Below are 22,504 nucleotides of genomic sequence, written 5' to 3'. Positions count from 1 at the left end.
AAGTTCAGGGTTTTTAATTTATATTGTGGTGACCCACTCCTCTACACAGTCCAGGTACATTATTGGTGCGAATCATAGAAGTTCAGGGTTTTTAATTTATATTGTGGTGACCCACTCCTCTACGCAGTCCAGGTACATTATTGGTGCGAATCATACAAGTTGATGGTTTTCTTATTATATATATTGTGGTGACCCACTCCTCTACGCAGTCCAGGTACATTATTGGAGCGAATCATACAAGTTCAGGGTTTTTAATTTATATTGTGGTGACCCACTCCTCTACGCAGTCCAGGTACATTATTGGTGCGAATCATACAAGTTCAGGGTTTTTAATTTATATTATGGTGACCCACTCCTCTACGCAGTCCAGGTACATTATTGGTGCGAATCATACAAGTTGATGGTTTTCTTATTATATATATTGTGGTGACCCACTCCTCTACGCAGTCTAGGTACATTATTGGTGTGAATCATACAAGTTCAGGGTTTTTAATTTATATTGTGGTGACCCACTCCTCTACGCAGTCCAGGTACATTATTCGGTGCGATTCATACCAGTTGATGGTTTTCTTATTATATATATTGTGGTGACCCACTCCTCTACGCAGTCCAGGTACATTATTGGAGCGAATCATACAAGTTCAGGGTTTTTAATTTATATTGTGGGGACCACTCCACTACGCAGTCCAGAAAGATAGCTCGTTGCAACGTTTTGGACTAAGAACTATATTGTGAGGTGTTCAGAATACACGGTAAATTAGTGGAAATGCTTGTTATTGAATGTTATTATTATTATTTATTATTAATATTTATTTATAAGGCGCTACAAGGCATCCGCAGCGCCGTACAGAGACAAACAAAATCACAATACAATGGGAGACAGCACAGTACAGTAAACACAGCAACTCAGTACGCTCAATGCACAGCTAGAGAGGGCGGGGAAGGGGGAGGGAGGATCCGAAAATGACGGGGCCCAAGAAGGGGGGCGTGGAAGACAGGGAGACCCCCAGGGGGGAGGAGGGAGCGAAAGTGGATGTGGGGTGGAGGACCTTTGAGGAGGAGGGCTAAGTAGCTGGAGAGCAGAGTTAGAAGTGGTGGAAACAGGAGGAGAGATGGCCCTGCTCAGAGGAGCGTACAATCTAAGGGGAGGGGTGGACAGACAGAGAGACGCAGGGGAGAGAGGTCATTATTATTGAGGTCAATAATAGCGTAGGAGTGAAAATAAGCCCCAAAAAATGATTTTTTTACTTTTTATGCTTTTTTCAAAAAAAATCCGAATCCAAAACCTTAAATCCAAACCAAAACCTTTCGGCAGGTGTTTTGCGAAACAAATCCGAACCCAAAACATCGAGAAAATCCGGATCCAAAACACAAAACACGAGACCTCAAAAGTCGCCCGTGCACATCCCTAATATATATATATATATATATATATATGTAAGGGAGTGATGCATACAACCTGTAAAAAAAGCACACATTACAACTTCTGCAGTTACTGCACTGAACTCACATCCAGCCAAGTTATGCATGACGTCAAGTAAGTAATTTTACTCAACCACGCGACCGCAAAGGAGGCGTAGCTTCCTTACTGTGCACGGGCCGGAGAGGGGAACCCCGTATAGACCAGAGACCTATAACCTACTCACCGTTTGCTGCAATATCTTTCCGCGAGTACGACAAGTGTGTATTGAAAAAAGAGTGCCACTCCCCCACAAAGAACACCACGCACAAAGAAACCGATGAGGTAATTTTTCATAATTCTGAACATCCTACATATAGTAACCTCGACACCAGGAGTGGAAAAAAAATCCATGAGAGTTTTTTTTGGCATCACTTCTGTATTCTTCCGCCGTTCACAAATATAGCCCCGGCGCTATAAATGACGGGCGCAACTACATCAATTCCTTTTCAAGTTGAGCTTTGAATCGTGGTGCGGATCATGTCTGGTGGCTCCGCAGATTATACCAGGTACCTGCAGGCTCGTTGCTTGTCCACCCACCTTGTGCTGTGGAATAGTGAACTTTACTAGGTGGAACTACTATGGGTAAATAGACGTGTTTACGAGGCTGTACAAGCCGGGTCTTACTAGCAGAGGCGGGCAGGCCTCTGGTGATTAGAGATGTGGATGGTGCATCGTGCATTTAAATGTGCAGATCGTGACGCACAACACGTCTTGTATGCATTATGAAACTATCCGTGTACGGTGTGAGTAGGCTTCGCATTAAACAGTATAGTGGAGGATTGTGGTGGCTTTTAGCACGTCTGTGTGATATAGTTACCACCCGATCTTAGTACCAGAGAGAGAGCAAGAGCTTTGCAGGCCTGGAGGAGGCGGTAAGCGCCGCAGGGAGGGAACAAGATGGCGGCGTGGAGGGGGCAGCGTGTTTATGGTATACTGAGCCTCATTTACTGGCATGCAGGGGAAATATTGGCAGCATTTGCACACAGTAAGCACCTGGGCAGCCTTGTGTGTACGCTGCAGTTTACAGTCCAACTGGTGTGTCCTCTTAACATTAAATCTGTCGGCACACTTAGTGCGACACCTTATATCTCAGTGTGTAGCTGTAACTAGGGGCACACTAATGGTGAGCTACTGTGTCTGCACTGTCATGTGGACTGTACTGAAGTACGTAGTGCCAGGAGTCCTTTGTGGTGGCAGAATATAACTTTGAATGCATAGATATGTAGGTGGACATGTGCTATTGTGGCTTTTTATACCTAGTCTGTTTAGATTGGTATCTAAAGGAATGTCATGTCCTTGTAAATGTGTTAGTTTCTCTAGGTATTAATACACATTTTGACTAGTTAATCCTGCTTTTAATAAATGTACATTAAGGTTCCTTCTACAGGGTGTATGACTATATCAATGATTAACAAGTGAAATGATGGTTACCATCTTTCGGGACTGACCTGAAATGGAGAGAACTTCTTTTTTCTGATCACTTGTTGACATTTTCTTTATTACATGCTAAACTTTGTTCTCAAGATATTGTAAGCACAGACTGGAGTTAAATTAACTAATATGATAAACTGGAGATAAGGCACACAAATACAGAACATGCAACTCGTTTTTTCATAAGGGCAGTTTCCTTTAACTTCAATTAAATTTTGAATATTCACTATAACAAATCTGAATGTGTAACTGGTGTTTTGTTAATATAGAGACCATGGCGGCCCAGAAGGAATGGACCCCGATGGTGTCATCGAGGTTAGTATAAAGTAGGTGTTTTTTTTTATCTTCCCATTGTGTTGATTGCTAAGAATACAAAAGTCTCTTCTTCCTGCAGAGCAACTGGAATGAAATTGTTGACAATTTTGATGACATGAATCTAAAAGAATCTCTTCTGAGAGGCATTTATGCTTATGGTTTTGAAAAGCCTTCTGCTATTCAACAAAGAGCAATCATCCCCTGTATTAAAGGTTGGTATAACTCCTTTTACTAGAATATCTCCCCAAACTGTGCATGACTAGACTTTCTAAAATCTCCCAGCATAAAACATAACAAGTGAAATGATGGTTACCATCTTTCGGGACTGACCTGAAATGGAGAGAACTTCTTTTTCTGATCGCTTGTTTAAATTTGTCTTTAGTTAACATACCCGAGTAAAATGTGGGAACATTAAATGTGTACCCTACTTTTTTTAGGGTATGATGTGATTGCTCAAGCTCAGTCAGGTACTGGCAAGACAGCCACATTTGCTATTTCCATCCTGCAGCAACTGGAGATTGATCTCAAGGAGACCCAAGCTTTAGTATTGGCTCCCACAAGAGAACTGGCTCAACAGGTATTGACAGGGTAGTTTAAAATTGTGCGCTGCACATGTTTCAGTTTCCACAACTGTAAACACAAATTAGGCCAATTTAGCCATCTGGCTATCATACTGCCCAACACCTGTTTCTGAGTTTTCCATTATAGAATAGTTCTTTCAATTAAACATGGCTTAACCTAATTAAGGATCTATAGCGTGGTTAGTTGTATGCAGTTGTGTATTATGAAAACTGCAGTGCACAAAGTGATTAAGCTGAACTCTGCGACTAATGGTGCCTTGCATGTCCCTTTTGTAATACTTGTTCTTGTGTTGCACTTAATGTTCAGAAGTTTATAACCTGAGCTGACATCTGTGCTTGCACTTAAAGCATGTGCTTGAATTATGTACTCAGACCACTAGTCACTGTCCCAAAATGTAATTCATATTGTATTTATTTGTGGTTTAAATATTTTGCAAATACAACCCCCCCCCCTTCTTAGATTAAGATGTGCAGACTCTTAAATGCTTCTCATTTGTTTCTGTGGGAGAAATTACTTTGTATAGCCTACTATATTTATGGACTACCACCCAGTCCATTGCTAGTGTCCTACAAATTTCATTAAAGAACTGGGGAGTCCACCAATAATTATCCAAGTCTCTGAATTCTGAGTCTTCTAGTGAATGGAATGGGGAATGTACAGCTCTCTGCAGCTAAATGTTACCCATGAAATTGGGGAACAACCAATTTAATTTGGGGATACCTGTTTTGTAGCTAGAACTTTGTAGTATAATTAAAGTTGTATTTGAAAAAGTACTTAACCTATAATCTAATAGTGTATGGAGTTGATTCAACATGTCCAGACCAATGGGATTAATAAGGTCTTGGTTCTGTAGTTTTTAACTTGAGTCATGTAAAATGATTTGACTTTATCAGTTTTTTTTCTGTTAAAGGACTACAGTGAGAACTGTTTACTTACCCTTCCAGTGCTGATGTTCAAATGTTTGAACTACATTTAAACTAGAGGCCGTATAGAGCAGCCACATGGAACTTTAATCCTTATAGTACACTCATTCACACTGAATTTTACTGTTCTGACATTTAGTAATGCATTTAAGTTGGCCACATGATTTGTGTGAATAATGCTCTCAATAGGTTGCAGTGTTCATTCAGACTGCATTTGTACTAAAATGGTTGTGAGCAAAGCCTAAATATTCAGTATTGCCTACAATATTTTCCTGAAAATTGATGAAATGTTTAAACTTGCTTTATACAGGAGCCTTTTACAATTAAATGGCCTTGTATGCCTTTCCATATTTTTTTATTTTACTTAGAGCTATATTCAGCCTTTTATGAGACATTATGTAGGCTAGTGGCACATGCTGAAACTGTTGGCTTTGAGAACCTGGCACTTGCTGGCAGCATTTGCCTGCACTGGACAGTCGGTACAAGAGGCGTTTATACACTGAATGCAAACCAAAGCCGTTTCATTTTGTACGCTGCCTATGTGCAAGCAAGTACTGCATGTAAGCACTGGCTGAAATAACTGATCTTTGAGGATGTCATATATAATTTAAATGCTACTTTGTAGCTTAATAGCAAAGATACTTCTTGAATATAAATGAGCAATGAAACATCCTTTTAATGATGTCTTGCTGTGTTTAGTTTGTATGTAGTGAGTTTGTAAAAATGTTAATCCTGGTGTTGCCGCTTATTTTTTAACTCCTAGATTCAAAAGGTAATCTTGGCCCTGGGTGATTATATGGGTGCAACATGCCATGCTTGCATTGGAGGAACAAATGTCCGCAACGAAATGCAGAAGCTGCAGGCAGAAGCACCACACATTGTGGTTGGAACACCAGGTCGTGTGTTTGATATGTTGAATCGACGTTACCTGTGTAAGTTGGGTCTTAAAAAGTTACTAGTGTTTGCAGCGTGTACCATAATTTAACTTCTTGACTCTTGAATCTAATTGGAACTGGGTAATTGGTTTAACACTAGCTTTCTATTTGCTTTCTCAAAATTTCTGTTTACATATTGTAATAAACTGGTCCTTTTGTTAAAATAAATTGTTTCTTTTCAGCTCCCAAATGGATAAAGATGTTTGTTTTAGATGAAGCAGATGAAATGTTGAGTCGGGGGTTTAAGGATCAAATATATGAGATCTTTCAAAAACTGAGCACGAACATTCAGGTAATGGTGATTGTACATTCTAATCACACTCTTGGCTGTAACTTAAATGCTTGTAGAAGTTTACAGCCTGCTTTGGTAAAGAACTCTTTTTTTTATATTTTTATATTATAAATATATTAAAAAATAAAGCAGGATAAGTTACAATATGACAGTGTGGTGCCATGTTGTCGTTCCCCCTGCTGAAATGAACTTGTTTCCTACTATCCCTGACTGGTCACTGTGGCAGGCAGGGACGCTTGGTTTCATACAGCTGTTGCAGTATCTAAAGGTTTACTGTAAATCTCATCTGTCACCATGGTGACATGGACCAAAAGGAATTATCATTTATGTCATGATCTAGCTGTATATTAACTTATAACCAACAAATATTGGCTAAAGTTATAGGCAGACTGCAATGTTTAGCAGGAGCTTCAAACATCCAACTGGACATTATTTTACTTAAAAATCATGGTTAAACTGTGTCCCGTGTGGTGGAAGGAAACTTGCTTTAACAGATCTGTAGCAGAGAATGAAGCAATTTGCCATCTAATTAAATTTTCAATGGAACAGTTATCTTGTATGACTTAACAAACTGAAATTCTCATTAGGTTGTCCTCCTGTCTGCCACTATGCCAACTGATGTGTTGGAAGTGACCAAAAAGTTTATGAGGGATCCAATTCGTATACTTGTGAAAAAGGAGGAATTGACCTTGGAGGGGATTAAGCAATTTTACATTAATGTGGAGCGAGAGGTAAGATGGGCTCTTGTTTTCTGATTTGGACAAATTAACTGCATACTACATATTACAATTCAGTTGCTCTTAGTGGAGTATACTAAACCTGTATTTGTAAACTATAAATTGGATGTCTTGTGTTTTGTTTACCCTCAAGGAATGGAAGCTGGATACTCTCTGTGATCTGTATGAGACACTGACCATTACACAGGCTGTAATTTTTCTTAATACTAGAAGAAAAGTTGACTGGCTGACAGAAAAAATGCATGCAAGAGACTTTACAGTGTCTGCTTTGGTAAGGAACTTTGTTTTATAGTTTAAGGGGGGGGGGGGGGGGTTTGAGCAGGATAAGTTACAATATGGCAGTGTGGTGCCATGTTGTCGTTCCCCCTGCTGAAATTAACTTGTTTCCTACTATCCCTGACTGGTCACTGTGGCAGGCAGGGACGCTTGGTCTCATACAGCTGTAGTATAGTGTTGGCTAGAAGGTTTGCTGTAAAGTTAATTCTCATCTCTCTACAGCATGGTGACATGGATCAGAAGGAACGGGATGTCATTATGAGGGAGTTTAGGTCTGGATCCAGCCGTGTATTAATTACTACTGATTTGCTGGTAGGTTATGCACAAACCCCACACCCCTCCCAAAGACTCTTGTTTTCTGTGAAGGTTTCTTGTACCTAGCAGTAAAGTTCTTTGGAAAAGCAAGAGCCACATTCCACAGTGGATTACACCGTTGTACTCCACCACTATACTGTGGCTGACAAAGCTTTAATGTTTTACTTCTGAGCAGTGGTTTTTGTTTCTTGTATTTTGGTTGAGTTTATGTACTTTGCTAACTTTGGCTGTTCTTCCTAGGCACGTGGTATAGATGTACAGCAGGTTTCCCTGGTTATTAATTATGACCTACCAACCAACCGTGAAAACTACATTCACAGGTCTGTATTAGAAACTAAACTTGTAAAGACTGCTTTTTGAACCTTGTAGCTTAACCTGCTTCTGTCTCTACTTGGAGGCAGCAAGTGAGCAGAATTCATAAATGCATTAGTAGACTAAATCTTGTATAGAATTTGCCTGATGGCTGTAAAACTAATACAGCAAGGTTCTCATGCCAAAGCATTAAATACCTTTCAGTAAGGGATGACTGCAATTTTTTATGAATGAGCAGTCTTATGCAGGATAAGTTACAGTATAGCTGTTTAGTGCTGTTCTGTCGTTCCCCCTGCAAATAATAAAAGGTTTCCTACTATCCCTGTCTGTTTTGTTACACCTTCAGACAGGGACGCTTGGTCTCTAACATCCTTTATTGCCATAGAAATGGCATTTTACTGAATCCTCTGGCAATTTTTTTTATAAAGCTTTTATATTCAAATAGTTAAGGAGCAGAATACAGTTGCTCCCGGACACTGCTGAGAATGGCTTGTGGAAGTGGTGTGTCTCTTGAGCAGAGAATACACACTTCTGGTCGTGATCTGATGGCGGCCAGTGGAACATGGACTAATTCTTGTAAAGGTAAACCTCTCAATGTTGAATATGGGTTTTCTGTTGTGCAGTGACAACAGCATGGGATTAGCAGGGTCTTGGTATTAATGCATTGGCCTTTGCTGTTTTTATGCAGAAAATTGTACCCTAAAGTGTGCATAATCTACTACAGGCATGCTAAACTTTTATGCCATGAGCCGAACTGGCAGCTTTGAGCCTTTAGATATTGTCTGTCCACTAGAAAATAAAACATTTTCCCTTTTACATGTAATTGCATACTGTTAAAAAAAAAAAAAAAGTACTGTAAAAGTAAAGAGTGGGAGTCATGAGGTTTTGAAAACACCCATCTGAGATATCTGGCCTAGTATACTAGAGCACCTTATGGGGTTCCTAAGCAAATGGCCAACTAAGGTTGACTGACTTGCCTGGACTCTAATATCCTGCTTATACAGGCTTGTTTTCAGATTATGCAAATTGGTATTTGACAAATTTGTGCTTTGCCAACTTTATTGAAAGCTTATCCATAATCAAATTCAATTTCACATGGACTTTTTATATGCCAACTTGCTTGGGGAAAATGTTTGACTTTCTACTTGCTCATGAACAACCATTTTATTGCCAGATTTCTTAAAACCAGAAAAAAAAATGTTTGCTATAAGCAGCTTATGGTACTCTGCACAAAGCTACAGTTTCACCAATAGAATTAAAATGTTAAGTGCACCTCCCCCACTGATTCCTGCACTTCTGTGTAGGGTGTAATTGAAGTCCTGTAAATGTCTCCACATAGCAGTAACCTTCAGCTGTTCTGGTTTGTGTGCTAACTTACACAGCTAAGTTTTCTGTACTAGACCATAAGCAGTCCTGCATTGCGGATGGTCCTAGTCCTTGCTATATACTAGAGCAGGGCTGGGCAATGGGCACTAAAGTTACCCTGCTGATCATGGAGATGGCAGTATTGGAGTTACTACATTGGGCTAGGGGGCAGCTTGAAAGATGTACTATATATAGGAGGGGCTATGGGGCAGCTTGAAAGATGCACTACATATAGGAGGGACTTCAATCGTACATTATCCCACAAGTTGTGCACTTTTGGTGCTTTATTTCCCCTAGATGTGGTAAAATGTGTTGCAGGTGTAAATCTCTATACTTTCAAGAATAGATAATATAGAAATTCAGTCCCGTGTACTTTGAGGAGGCCTCTTCAGTCATTGGCATCTACTATAATCAATTCATTAATTGCTGGGACATGGCCATTTATCTGCTCCATACAACTTGGTAAAGTTGTAAGTCCATGTTAAATACTAAATTTAGTGGTTCTTGGCTAATCCTAATATTGGAACACTAGTGTGAGGAAACAGCTGTATGACCACACATCCTAGTAAAACGAATATGGAGTGCCTAGAAGGACCCATAACTGATTTGAAACTGCAAGGATTCAAGATGCAACAAATGTACAGCAAAGAACACTGGCTCTTAACAAATAAATTGTACAAACACCTAATGAAACATTTTAACTTTACAGGATTGGGCGTGGAGGTCGCTTCGGTAGGAAAGGCGTTGCCATAAACTTTGTTACAGAGGAGGATAAAAGAATTCTTCGAGATATTGAGACTTTCTACAATACTACAGTGGAGGAGATGCCAATGAATGTGGCTGATCTTATTTGATCCTGGGATGAGATTTTGTTTGACTGCCGTACTCGCTGTTGCTGAATAGGCGAATCACAACGCGCATTGTGCTTTTCTTTGGAAATATATTGAATCTTGTCTCGATGCTCATAACGGATCAGATATACAGATTTTGTTAAGCAAAGCAAAAGTAGTCTCCTTCTCTGGCGGGAAAGCTGTGGGCTTTATCCTCTTTCCAGAGTTTAGACTGTTGGGGTGGGTTGTAAAGCGATGGGGTCTTTACATTTTTGTTTTAGACATTTATTCCCTAGTTATAGAGAAGTGGTTGTGTTTGATGTGCTTTATCATTTAATAATTTACTTGTGGACTAAAAGATATAAGTGCTGTATAAAATCAGCCAATTATGTTAAATTAGCATATACACTTTTATTGTACAGATGTAGAGTTTGCTAAATTAGAGTCCTATACATTTTTGCTTTTTAATGTGTATTTATTCAATAACGTAATGAGTGCATTTGTGCTAGACCCTGAAACCCCAACAAACTGTCTTCAGCTTAATTGTGAAGTTGCTAAATTGCACATGAATTTAAGTGTTTAATAAATAGTATATTTAATCTCTATATTGAATGTCTGTTTTTGGAAAAGTGTGTATTTGTATTTGCCATAACACTTGGTTATGCCGGCTATTAAACACTTGTAGACTTCAGAAATGGAAATTTTTTTTTTATTTTTTTTTCAGGGGTTTTGGTTTTTGGAACTTTAATCCACCAATGTAATGCCTTCCTAATCCTGACCTTGCTCTTGCAATTTAAAAGGACCTGTCTGCGTTGTAAAAATACATAAACTCAACTCTTCTGTGTGTATACCATGCATCCTCTCTAAAAATTACATTAAAAACAACAAACATTGCTGTTGGTGAGAGTACATAGGTTTCCCTACTGATTAAGTATATCCCTGTACTGACCAGAGTTTGGCTGCCATTGCTTATTGTATGATGACAAGCATCCTGCCTTGAATAAGGGAAGGCTAGAATGGTATTTCTATGCCATTGCGTATAATGTTCATCAGTGTGAATTATTGCTATTTAACATGTGTTCATGTAGTATCACTAGAAGTGCATATCCATAAGTGGAAGTGTTTCCACATGGCTTTCTCTTGTAACCAACCCTAAGGGCTCACTTTCAAACTTGCCATACCTTCAATGTGTGGCTAAATACTGCATATTTCAGTATGTCACGGGGCTCCTTTCCTAATGTAAAAGGATTGAACTATTACCCACCAATGCTGCATTGAGAACTCATTTTCAATCCTGTAGGGATAGCCATCAAAGGCTGCATTGATAATGGAGGGTGTTTAACATCTTTGATCTAAGAATACTTCATTACTACCATGTAGTGAACAATTATACATTGGTGTAAGCATAACACTTGTAGTGCAGTAGGAAGTTGAAGTCTAATTTTACTTTAGATCCCTAGAACACCACACTCCATATGACAAACCCACAATATATAGATTATAACTGGTCCAGGAGTACAAAGAAAATGGGACCTATTTACAGTAAAGCAATGTCAGTTAACAAATGTTCTTATGCTGTAAATCCATAATAGGGAATAGTGCAGATCTGAAGATCACAAAGTTGGGCTGCAGTGAAACATCAATCAGTAATTAATTTATGTAAATACACTAAAATATCAACTATTTTATTAGTGCAAGACACTTGACTGTGATTTCAAACAGCAGAACTAATGCACTATTTACTTCACTGTGCTGACTTCACATGAACCAGCGTTGTTTATCTTGGCACTTACAACGCTATTGGAAATGGCTAAATCACTTCATGTGTTTGCAGTAGGATATTTAACCTTCCCTTAGAGGAGCAAAAAACCTGATAATCAAAGTTGAAAAATCTACTTTGTCCTGCAAACAAAACATTCATTTGTGTATATCAGAGTACTCATCAGAGATGCACAAACGAAACAAGACTAGTGGGTCACTCATTTCTGCAACAGACATGTGATTGGGGATTTGTAGTTTCAGATGGTTAGTAGGTTTTGTGTTCAGGTGCCACTTACCTTTTAATAATTTAAACGTTGCATACACCAAAAGTGAACATGGCTATACTGCCACATTAGAATTTTTTATTGATGCAGTCAACAAACCTTTATTAGAAAAACCTACGGATCAATAACATACTTGAACAAAGCACTATGAAGTTTGTTATATATATTTTTAACCAGCACAAGGCTATTTGCTTCTTTCTTACCCTTTTGGTTAGTTATGTTGCAACAGAGCATAGCATGGTTTTCCCTCCTAGGGGGCATATTAAATCAGGTTCGGCAACCGCAATTATGTGCAGCTGCACAAGTCCTGTTACCATAATCATGGATTTCTGTGCGCGCACCATAGGGTTGCGAAGGAAAACGTGTGATGTTGCAGTACCATATTTTCACTTCACGCGCATAATTGCAATCATCAAACCTAATTAAATATGCCCCTAGATGTTCATCCATCTTGATCTCTCATCACTGTTAACACCACCATCTCTTCCATTTCCCAACTGCTGCCTGGGCATCACCCTCGCCTCTTCCCTCTCCTTTGCCCCCTACATTCAATCTCTCATCCAATCCTGTTGCTTCACCCACATCTGGTCCTTCCTATCTCAGGATGCTATGAAAACCATTATCCATGGACTCATTATTTCCCATCTTGATTACTGCAACCTTCTCCCACTGCTCTTCTTCTGCCTCTCCTTCCCCTACAGAATCCTTTTTAAACTGCTCATTATCATCGTCATCAGTTATTTTTTATAGCGCTACTAATTCCACAGTGCTGTGCAGAGAATTCATTCACATCAATCCCTGCCCCATTGGCGCTTACAGTCTAAATTCCCTAACATACACACACCCACAGAGAGACTAGAGTAAATTTGAAAGCAACCAATTAACCTACCAGTATGTTTTTGGAATGTAGGAGGAAACCGGAGCACCCAAAGAAAACCCACGCAAACACGGGGAGAACATACAAACCCACACAGATAAGGCCATGGTCAGAAATCAAACTCATGACCCGTGTGTTGAGGCAGAAGTGCTAACCACAAAGTCTCCGTGCTCTCATACATCTCCAACCTCCTCGTCATTCACACTCCATCCCGATCCCTGTGATCGGCCATTGACTGTCGCCTCTCCTCCACTCTGATCACCTATTCCCACTCCAGACTTCAAGATTTCTCCCAGGCTCCCCCCCCCACTGAAAATACCTCCCACTTTCCATTTGACTGTCCCCTAATCAGTACACTTGCAACTATTTTTTTCCTCAATGCCTACCACCCATCCACCTAACCTCTCCATGCTTGTTCTCCTCACCTCTCTTCCCCTCTCTCGCTTCTCTTGCGATTGATCACCTGACTCCCCATTGTGCCTCCTGTCTGTTCCCCTCCCTTTAGGATGTAAGCTCTTTCGAGCAGCGCCTTCTTTGCTCCAGTCTCTACCTATTCTCCTCCAGCTCCAATGTGCAAGCTATGTTTGGAACTATTGAAGTACTGGTCTAGCCTGTATGGTCCAATGTCGCCATCTCCTGTCGGCTGCTGCTGGACCTACCCACCATCTTGTGTCCTGTGCTGTGTGTTGGCAGGCCCGCTCGGCTACTTTCGGTGACCTGCAGGCGCGGACTTAACCTCAGTGGAGAGACAGTTGCAGTGTCTCAGGGTGTGACCGATGACTAACTGCAATGCAAGTTTTTGTGGTGGCTGCTTCTTTTCCACCCCTGGGGGTTCCGACTGCCATCTTGGTGCCTGCGGTGGTGATACTACTAATATCTCCTTCATAATCTAGGTGAATGAATTCCCTTAGGGACCTCCTAGACGAGACTTTGTATATATCTGGTGGCTGTTTTTGGGGGTGAAGATATTCCTGCTGGCCGCATTAGTGTAGCTCACTTATACTTTCCTCCTGCTACAGGGCTAAATACCTGCCTGCTCTACACCTAGTATTGCAGCTCCTGTTGTGTGTTCCCAGAAGATATAATTTTGATACACTGACTGTGCTTTACCTTACTGATACTGAGCACCTGTTCATCCTGACCCCCTCTGCTCTCTGTACCAGACTTGCAATGGAAAAAACTCTCATGCCACTGCCTCTGGTAGGCTTGACCATTTGTTGGGCTCCTAAACACACTAGTCATTTACAAATGCCCTGAAATCAGGTCTCTTATACTATTAACTAAATTACAAAATAAAAAATAACAAACACCAACTTTTCACTTTATTTACAGTATTATATTCTGTAATAGTATACTCACCTTTCATTCATCATGCCCTTATAAAAAAAATATCAATACACACTCACTCTTTCAATGCAGTATGTTTGTATAATCTATTGTAGTAGTTTTGATAATGAAACCATATATTATATCAGAATAATTATTAATTGTCTACATTTTATTATTATACGATATACTAATTTAATTACCAATTAGAATATATGACTTATACTCAACCTAGTTAGGAGACCTTCCCCCATTAGGAAATGTACTATGTTATTGGCATTATTATTGCAATAATGACAGGGAACACATAATATATATCTCTTAGCAACCTTATTAAAATGAGTCCCGATAATAATCCAATACAGTAAGACTCTGGACGGTTCCTAAATCATCAGTAATAACACATGCTGATCCTAAATGTAAACATGGACTTTACACCAATGAAATCAAGTGTAGGGCGGGACAATACATTGGATAGGCTGAGAGTGAAGCTTGTCAAACTGTATTACTAGTTTCGTGATAGAACCACTAAGGAGATAGTTACCAATAAACGTTGCTAAGGAGGAACGAATATTCAAAGAAGGGGGCGGGCTTAGTCTATAAGAAGCTTGCTAATCCTTCTCATCTGCTTGCCTTGAAAAAGCACCAAGCGAGACGCCAAGCTCGCTGACTCACTAGCTCATACAATAACATATCTAATATATTTACCCTCTCATTAAGCCGGCTACTATATCCGTGTTCTCGGGGGATGTATCAAATTACAGGATGAATGATTATAATAGCGTGTGTGTGTATTTTTGTAGGTTTAGTTTTATATAGACATCCACCCAGCATGATTATGATCCTCAAAAACGGACTAGTGAATGCTTAACAGCTGCAGATTGTAATTATTGGGACAGGCCCAGTCAAACAACTATTTATATAATATAACTAATGGTTGTGATTTAATCCCTAATAATAATATTGAGAAATACTTTTACTATCATTATACAATCTGTAGGGTTAGATCACTAAACCTTGATCTATAAAGACTGTATAACATTTATTATCAATAAAGAAGCCAAGCACTTGGCTCTATAGCATATGAGGACTCCTTGTATTTGAATTGTATATCATTGGGCCAACATGAATCTGGTGCCGAATTGAATATATACTGCAGAATATAAATAATATATGAATATTAACATCTACTATTATTTAGAATATTAATATTAGATCCATATTAATAAGGGTTCTATATTACCCAAGCCCTGAGGCAAATAACAATAATGTGGATGTCAAAGTCCAAAATTCCTTGTTGAATAAACACACACAGCATATGAATTTTATTGTAAATTGTAATGATGATCAATATAAATATGAATGTTCATATTAAGTGAGCAGTAAGGTGGCTAGATAGCTAAGCTACCATTTTAACAGAATATCAATTGAGTTATCCAATAATATTTTCAAATCCCCTTTTTAAACATTTCACTGGTCTAATATGGGGGGGGGATGAGATATGAACATTCTCCATTTTTAATGTATATGAATAAAGCGTAATGCACATTTTATCCAATATAATATAAATAAAATGAGTCACTGAGTGCCCTATATATACACACATTTTCCTTTCTTTTTGTTCCTTTAGGAGGCTTGACCATTTTGCCAGGTACAGCAGCCCTCTCCCCAGGACCTCATGCTGGGTCTGGGTCTTCCCCTTCAGACAAGCTGGAGATTACCTTACAGGAGGTGTTGCTTGCCCGTAATTCCTCTGAAAAGAGGGTCACAGATAAAATAGGGGAGGTACAGGTGGATCTCTACTGCGACAAGATATGCAAAAACTATCAAAGAGAGTGGGTGAAGGAGGCTTGCATCTCTACCCTGGAAGATGTTACTGCACCTACAGAGGCAGATTGCAACTTGAATGTACAGATGACAATCTGTAAACAAGATATCCGACACTGAAGGACGATTCCGTCAGCATAATATTCGCTTTGTCGACCTTCCAGAGATAGACGGCTAAACTTTCCTGGAGGACTAGTTTACGCAATTGTTTGGAAAGGATAGGTTTACTCCCCAGTTAATGATCAAACGGACATATATTTCCAATGTGAGGTCTCCGCCTGGAGAGATACCATTATCTGTCTTGGCCGTACCAAGTGTCCGTTCATGCGTCAGACGCAGTGAATGGCTGTTCTCCCAGACATCTCCATCAACGTGCAGAAAAATAGGGCACAATTTCTATTGCTCAAGAGACTACAAGACCAACAATTGCTGTATGCTATGCTCTTTCTGACACAACTAATAGTGGAAGGTACTAATTATTTCTTTGAATCCCTACATGCTGCGGTTGACTGACTTGATAGTTATGTTCATTGTTGATTCCTACTGGGACTGAGTATTCTGGACTTCTCTATGATTCCAGAGGCTGCCTTTCTATTATGGTTCTTCCTGGACTCTCATTCCATATTCATATGCTGCTGTTTATCTGCTACCGGTTACTTTGTGTGATGGGGATGATGCGATGCGATGCGATGCTCTTGATATTATGCTATATTACACACTTCACTGGAGGGGTCCATGATGTCTGGTTTCTCGCTTTCCCTTCTTGTCTCTTTTCTTCAGCCTGCCTCTTTTCTGTCCGACTCTGGCCCTCTGTAAGTGTGTATGTGGAAGTTTTCTTTACTTGGTATGTTTGGATCCAGAGATGCCATAGTTGAGATCTGGTGTACAGGGTGGAGGGTGGACTAGTTTGGGGGTGTTTATGCCTAGGTTTGTATGTAGGATCCACTGTACTGTCATATAATGCCTTATTATGTTTACTCATGCTGCATATGTGTACTGTTTTTTTCTGGCTGCCCGGCCTTACTTTGGTGGTGCTTTGCTGCGGCTGCTGCTCTGCCCTTGTATCGTTTTTCATTCCATGGCAGTTAGGTTAACTGGTACACTCCGGGGCCTTAATGACAAGATTAAGAGTACCTTTGTCACGTCCCAGCTCAAGAAATACGAAGCAGATGTTATCGGTCTTACAGAAACCCATTCGGTAAACTTTTAGCTCTTTAACAGCCCTGGGTGGGTTGGGCATATCATGCAGTCCATGCTTCTAATTCCCAGGGTGTATTCCTGCTCATTCAGAAAGGAGTCAGTTTTGTGTTTGATATAGTCCAATCAGATCCACTGAGCCAGTGCGTATTTGTCAGAGATGCATTTCATTCTACCCTGCCGGCTCTTCTGAGTCCATCCCCTTATAATAGCGAAACTCCCCAAAAATTTTTTAGTGATTTTATGTCCTTAAGCCCAGACACTCCGGTAATCTGCTTTGGGTAGTTTAGTGCTTGACAATTGTCTAAAAAAAGTGGCAGGAGAATCTACTAAAAAGTATATTTTATTTAAAAACAAAAAAAGAAATGTGCTTTGCTTTAAAATATCAGAGCCCGTAATAGCTTAGGTTTTCAATTGTATTTGGAAAGGTTTAAGTTCTATTTTCTTTAGTTACTTTATGAAATCTTCCTCTAGGAACTGCCTTTATCACTCTTAATGATTTGGATACGATGACAAATTTAGTGCCTTGTAGAAAAAAAAATATTGAATAGATCTATCAATACATGATCGCAACAGCTAGCCATTAAGTGGCAACTGAGGACCACTTCCATAAATCCTCTAAAAGGAAAATAGGGAAACTAAGGGGCTGTGCACACATGAATTAATAGTTCTGCATCTCTGATGAATCCCATTCAGAATGAGTAGCTCTGAAAATATGATCTGTCACTTGACCTTGTGTTTAGCACTTAGGGGAGCTTGGATAATGTGTTAGTAACTGGCCAGCAATGTTTACATTAAAAACTAATGTACGATGGTATAAGCCGGCAATAACCTATAAACCAGTAATCATTTTAGGCAGTGTTACAAAAAAAAAAAAAAACACACAAAAAAACTGTCCCTTACTGTCACAGCAGTAGTCTATACACATTCTCCACAAATATACTTTTTTTTTTTTTAATCAAAATGAATGCATTTATACAGGTTTTCAAAATTAGTGACTCATCCAAGAAGACAGAAGCTATATTAGCTATTCTGAGTCATCTGTTGCGCAACAACTGCAAAAAGACTGAGCATTTGTAGATATTCATCTGCTCCATCAACCAAACACTTGTCGACTTCCTATACAAAAATAAAAATAAAAAACATAATAAAAACAAGGTCCGTTTCACATCCAATTTATGTTCGATGCTCTGTTTTGGGTTTTGACAGAGTCCATTTCTATGATTCCTATTATATAAAGAATTAAGGGCCATTGGAAGTAAGCACACAAAAGTCTAGGGGGCATATTTACTATATTACGGGTTTGAAAAAGTGAAGCTGTTGCTATAAACAACCAATAAGATTCTAGCTGTCATTTTGTAGAATGTACTAAATAAATTATAACTAGAATCTGATTGGTTGCTATAGACAACATCTCCACTTTTTCAAACCCACAGTTTAGTAAATATACCCCTATATCCCCAAATAGGGGATCTCTGGGATAATTTAGTGACGTTATTTCTTTAAGTTCAACACTCAGAGAACATTTTTCATCTGGATGAAAGGTGCATGGCGATAGGTTGGCTATCATTTTCTTGTGTAAGTTTCTTAGAAGTGCATTTTCAGCATTGATTTCTCAATCAAATAAAAAGAAAGTATTTTGTTGAATCAAACTTACTGCAAGTTTCTCTGCAATAATTGCCTTCTGTTTATCAGTCAGAGCCTCTCGTTCAAGTATTACATCATGGAGCTGGTTTACAAGCTGTGTTGCTGCATGACCATTATTTATCAAATTCTGATGTGAGAAAGCAATATTAAAATCATGTTAACATGACTTACATTCTTTGGTGGCATATTCTAAAACTGTCTTTAAAACAAAAAAGTCTTGTTTTAAGCGTTCTAGTGTCAACTAGAGGAATTTCCTTCTACCATCTATGGCCAACAATTCTAGTGGAATGTGTACAGCATTGATTCTACAGAGACTGTTGCATAACACCCTAAAGATACATATATAAATAACTGTTCTGGTTAATAAGTGATCCCATAGATTGTAAGCTTGCAAGCAGGGCCTTCTCACCTCTGTCTGTCTTACCCAGTTTGTTTATTATTTTACTGTGTTTGTCCCCAATTGTAAAGCGCTACGGAATATGTTGGCACTATATAAATAAATGATTATGATGATGAAATAATAACCGTTCTGACACAATGGTCATCCACTCTTACCTTAACCACGGTTTCTAGTTTCTCAAATGATCCACTTTTACAAGCAGTCAGTACTTCATCAAGTGTTTCCTTAGAGATCACCTAGAGACAAAAAAATAAATATCTTCAGAAAAAAAAATAAAAAAAATAAGCAATAAAAAGGTTAATACAAATTTAATGTTGAAGCTTTATTAAAGCTAGGCTAAACATTAATAATGTTAGGTGTATTTGTTAATGTAAAAAAAATGCATCAGAAGGCAGGCTTCAACCTATAATTCTGATGCAAGTGTTAGGGGGGGGGAAATACATAGACCTTCCTCAAATCATTCCTACAAGCTTTATTTTTACATAAGCCAAAAAGCCAAACTTGACATTACTTATATGGGGATTCCGTTTTTAACTGAAAAAGTTAGAAAAAAAACATTGAAGGCTTTTGTCGAAGTCAGCAAATTGGATAAAGTCATTTAGATTAATATTGAGCAAACTTGGTTGTCTTTGTCTGAAAAGATGCGTTAAGCACGCTACGGCGTGGAAGGGCGTATGCAGCCGTAACACGTGGCAATAACAGGTTTTACACTTTTATATACATTCGCACAAACACACATTTGTAATTAGTACACATTAATTGTAGTTGCAACACAGTTATTTATGTCAAAATATAGTAGTATGTTTAATATTATAAGTTATATGCATATTAGCAAAACATATGGTTCAGGTTAAAGGCAATGTGTCATGTCAGGTATCATTTTAATCCCCTATTCATCAGCAGTTGTCTAGTTCCTTCGCCGAAGAGATCGCACATTGCATACTCTAGTTAGCGATGTTAGGGAACAAATGTTAAAGTATTACTGACTATAAAATGCTAAATAGACTAGTTGAAACTGGATTCTTGGCGGGGAAGTCGGAGCACATCCCTTGGAGAGATGACCCCCAACCTTTGGATATTTTGGTTTGAACTAGCCTATGATCTGCAACCTCCTGGACCTTCCTGAAACCTGGACCAATAGGAGCAAGCCACATCATCTGCATTGTTTTACTGTATTTCTGTCTGCATATAAGCAGGAGCTTTTCATCTAGTGAGCAGTCATCTTTGACCACAGACTTCAGACCTGAATGACTGTTCACTGGATCCAGAGCGCCTGCGATAAGTAACGGCTGTACTTATTATTATTTCGCTTGAATATATTCTGCTACTTTTTGAGAATAAATATTTGTGCGTTGGAAACACTAATCGAGATTCGACAATCGTTATTGGATAGCGACAAAACGTGCATAACACTTTTCTGGCATTTTTGCTTAAAGCCCAGAAAAGACAAAATCTGATTCCTCAATTAAGTTTGAAAAAGCCTTTTGTAGCTTAGCTCAGGAACTTCCCACAAAAATACATCTTATTTATAGGGCATGGGAAGCAGTCTAGTGAATTTCCTGAGCTATTCTGCCAGGGGGAGAGGTAGAGGAAATAAAAGGAAAACATTGCACAGAAGATGGAAAATTACAATAGTATAACTAAATATTTGACCCCATGGCAATCTCTCCTGGCTTGTTTAAAATAATAAAAATGCAAGTAATGTAATTTTTAATGGTATATTTATTTCAGCAACATTGCAATGTAGATTTTTTTTGTGCATGTAAAATATGCCGGGCCAGTATGCAAAAAGAGCACGGTTAAACAGTTCTAATTATCCGTCTGCATACTGACCCTTCATGTTCATTAGCTGACCACGAGGAGTCAATACGCAAAGTTTTATTGCAGACCTGATTGCCCAAGGAAATTATTCCAAGCTGACAAGGCTGGAGCTGGTATCACATTAGAGCAGGGGGACAATACTGCAGGTCTTCATCTTATAGTGCGACCTGCACAGCATCACATAGCTTGGTGCTGGTTAATTTTGGGAGGATACACATGAGCACATATCTTGTGCAGCCCTTCAGGAGCCAGGAGGAGGTATATACAGGCCACTCTAAATAGGCTTGAACTTACGAGTCATCCACCCCTCCAGACGTAAGAGGTGGCAAGCTCAAGTTACGCTAAACTCTAAATTCCATTAGGTTTCTCTGCACATATGCAGCCTGAAGCTGGTCTTACAGACAACTCTAAATCAGGTCCTGAGCGAGAAAGGTTCCAGGCAATATATAAAATCATGACAGTCCTGAAGAGGAAAGACTAAATAGTGGTGTGTTGTTGAAAACCTGGAAAAACAAGCATTTTCTCCCACCACCTTACCCCAGCTATTTCTGTTATCACTTTTTCTGTAACCTCTTTTCCTGCAGTAAGCCTGGTGGCACTCTGTAGAAAGGTGATAGCTTTTCTCAAATCTCCTTCAGATACTTCAACCAGACAAGTTATTGCCTGCAAGAAAATCAAGATATGGCATAGTGTTACACCATCGACTTTGGGTCTACATCATCATCATCATCATCATCAGGTATTTCTAGCATTGGGCCCTTTCCTAAAATATATTTTAAAATGTATATATTAGACACTTTTTCAGCAATCCCCACCATAGATTGGCCACTTCCATCAACAAGGTTCATTGCAGACACCAAACTCTTTCAGAGAAGCTTATTGTTGGGTACATCATTATATTCTGCCTTCAATTTCAAAGGATAAACCTCAGTTTGTGACATCTAAAAGCCTGAACTTACAAGGACCCTTTAACCCCCAAAAAAAACTGTTCTCCAACTTACAATAAAACACACAAACTTATGAAATGCTCCCTTTGTCCCCCTGTACCCCCAACAAAAATAAAAAATTCTGGCAGTTTGGGGATATGTACAATGGTACAAGATGCACCTTTGAAAGGGGGAAAAACTTTCTATTTCAATATTCACTGTGAAGTTCTTTAATTCCCTCCTGGAATGTACTTGGATGTGAAAAATATATTTGTATGTTCTTTGTTGTTCTGACGCGGTTTGTATTTTTTTTTCTTATCTGAAACTTTTACATTTTGTAATCCTGGTACTTGGCTACTAGATATGACATGTACTGCTGTGCTTTTTGTACATCTGCTGTTATAAATAAAAAAAGTTTTTTAAAAAAAAAACCAAAGAGAAAAGAAGGTTACACCTTAAGACAAAATATTCACCTCAAGGAAACTACAGTTACCTCATTTGTAATGTTCACGCTTTCCTTGTGGCAGATATCCAGAAGCCTTTGTGTTTGTATCTTGTCGTCCAATGGTTTAAAACGAAATTTAGAACATCGAGATGTTAAAGGTTCAATTATTCTAGAAGAAATAGGCATATTCTGTTAAGTATAACAAATGCAGCAACGTA

At 39.0% G+C, this 22,504-nt stretch overlaps 2 protein-coding genes and 5 non-coding genes across 9 annotated transcripts in view; 6 read left to right on the top strand and 1 right to left on the bottom strand.

Moving 5' to 3' along the window:
- The first annotated feature begins 1,721 nt into the window (after positions 1–1,721).
- EIF4A2 (eukaryotic translation initiation factor 4A2) lies at positions 1,722–10,380 on the top strand. Of its 3 annotated transcripts, XR_012689607.1 has the most exons (12): positions 1,846–1,968; positions 3,163–3,208; positions 3,288–3,420; positions 3,646–3,785; positions 5,477–5,645; positions 5,831–5,940; positions 6,528–6,671; positions 6,811–6,948; positions 7,176–7,265; positions 7,509–7,588; positions 8,026–8,162; positions 9,655–9,778. XR_012689607.1 is itself a non-coding variant. In XM_075202211.1 (11 exons), the coding sequence occupies exons 1-11, from the start codon at positions 1,740–1,742 to the stop codon at positions 9,797–9,799; spliced, it is 1,200 nt and encodes a 399-aa protein (XP_075058312.1). In that variant the 5' UTR covers positions 1,722–1,739; the 3' UTR covers positions 9,800–10,380. The 3 variants fall into 3 exon arrangements, 2 of the variants coding, with proteins under 2 accessions (XP_075058312.1, XP_075058311.1); XM_075202211.1 differs by lacking the exons at positions 1,846–1,968; positions 8,026–8,162 and adding an exon at positions 1,722–1,744 and having other exon boundaries at positions 9,655–10,380; XM_075202210.1 differs by lacking the exon at positions 8,026–8,162 and having other exon boundaries at positions 9,655–10,380.
- LOC142147689 (small nucleolar RNA SNORD2) lies at positions 2,876–2,945 on the top strand. The gene has a single exon (XR_012690799.1). It is a non-coding gene; the product is annotated as a small nucleolar RNA SNORD2 (small nucleolar RNA).
- LOC142147690 (small nucleolar RNA SNORD2) lies at positions 3,504–3,572 on the top strand. The gene has a single exon (XR_012690800.1). It is a non-coding gene; the product is annotated as a small nucleolar RNA SNORD2 (small nucleolar RNA).
- On the top strand, positions 6,067–6,190 carry LOC142147653 (small nucleolar RNA SNORA63). Its single transcript, XR_012690765.1, has one exon. It is a non-coding gene; the product is annotated as a small nucleolar RNA SNORA63 (small nucleolar RNA).
- LOC142147651 (small nucleolar RNA SNORA63) lies at positions 6,994–7,117 on the top strand. Its single transcript, XR_012690763.1, has one exon. It is a non-coding gene; the product is annotated as a small nucleolar RNA SNORA63 (small nucleolar RNA).
- Positions 7,823–7,950, top strand: LOC142147650 (small nucleolar RNA SNORA63). The gene has a single exon (XR_012690762.1). It is a non-coding gene; the product is annotated as a small nucleolar RNA SNORA63 (small nucleolar RNA).
- Positions 10,381–17,981: 7,601 nt separating the features above from the next.
- The window catches only part of RFC4 (replication factor C subunit 4), a 32,605-nt gene continuing 28,082 nt past the window's right edge, over positions 17,982–22,504 (bottom strand). Inside the window, exons 7-11 of the mRNA XM_075202212.1 lie at positions 22,335–22,455; positions 21,453–21,578; positions 19,250–19,330; positions 18,705–18,821; positions 17,982–18,166 (exon numbers count right to left, since the gene is read on the bottom strand). Coding sequence (XP_075058313.1) covers positions 18,071–18,166; positions 18,705–18,821; positions 19,250–19,330; positions 21,453–21,578; positions 22,335–22,455 — 541 coding nt within the window. The 3' untranslated portion in view covers positions 17,982–18,070. The remainder of the gene's footprint in view (positions 18,167–18,704; positions 18,822–19,249; positions 19,331–21,452; positions 21,579–22,334; positions 22,456–22,504) is intronic.

Source organism: Mixophyes fleayi, chromosome 3 (genome assembly GCF_038048845.1).
Source record: "Mixophyes fleayi isolate aMixFle1 chromosome 3, aMixFle1.hap1, whole genome shotgun sequence".
In the NCBI taxonomy this organism is placed as follows: domain Eukaryota; kingdom Metazoa; phylum Chordata; class Amphibia; order Anura; family Limnodynastidae; genus Mixophyes; species Mixophyes fleayi.
Note: the sequence above shows the minus strand (reverse complement) of the source record. Positions and strands in the feature narration are given on the sequence as shown.

Coding starts and splice junctions, on each gene's coding strand:
- EIF4A2 (XM_075202210.1), top strand. CDS start 1,940: ATGTCTGGTGGCTCCGCAGATTATACCAG. Junction 3,786..5,476: donor CAAGAGAACTGGCTCAACAG/GTATTGACAGGG, acceptor TTTAACTCCTAG/ATTCAAAAGGTAATCTTGGC. Junction 5,646..5,830: donor GTTGAATCGACGTTACCTGT/GTAAGTTGGGTC, acceptor GTTTCTTTTCAG/CTCCCAAATGGATAAAGATG.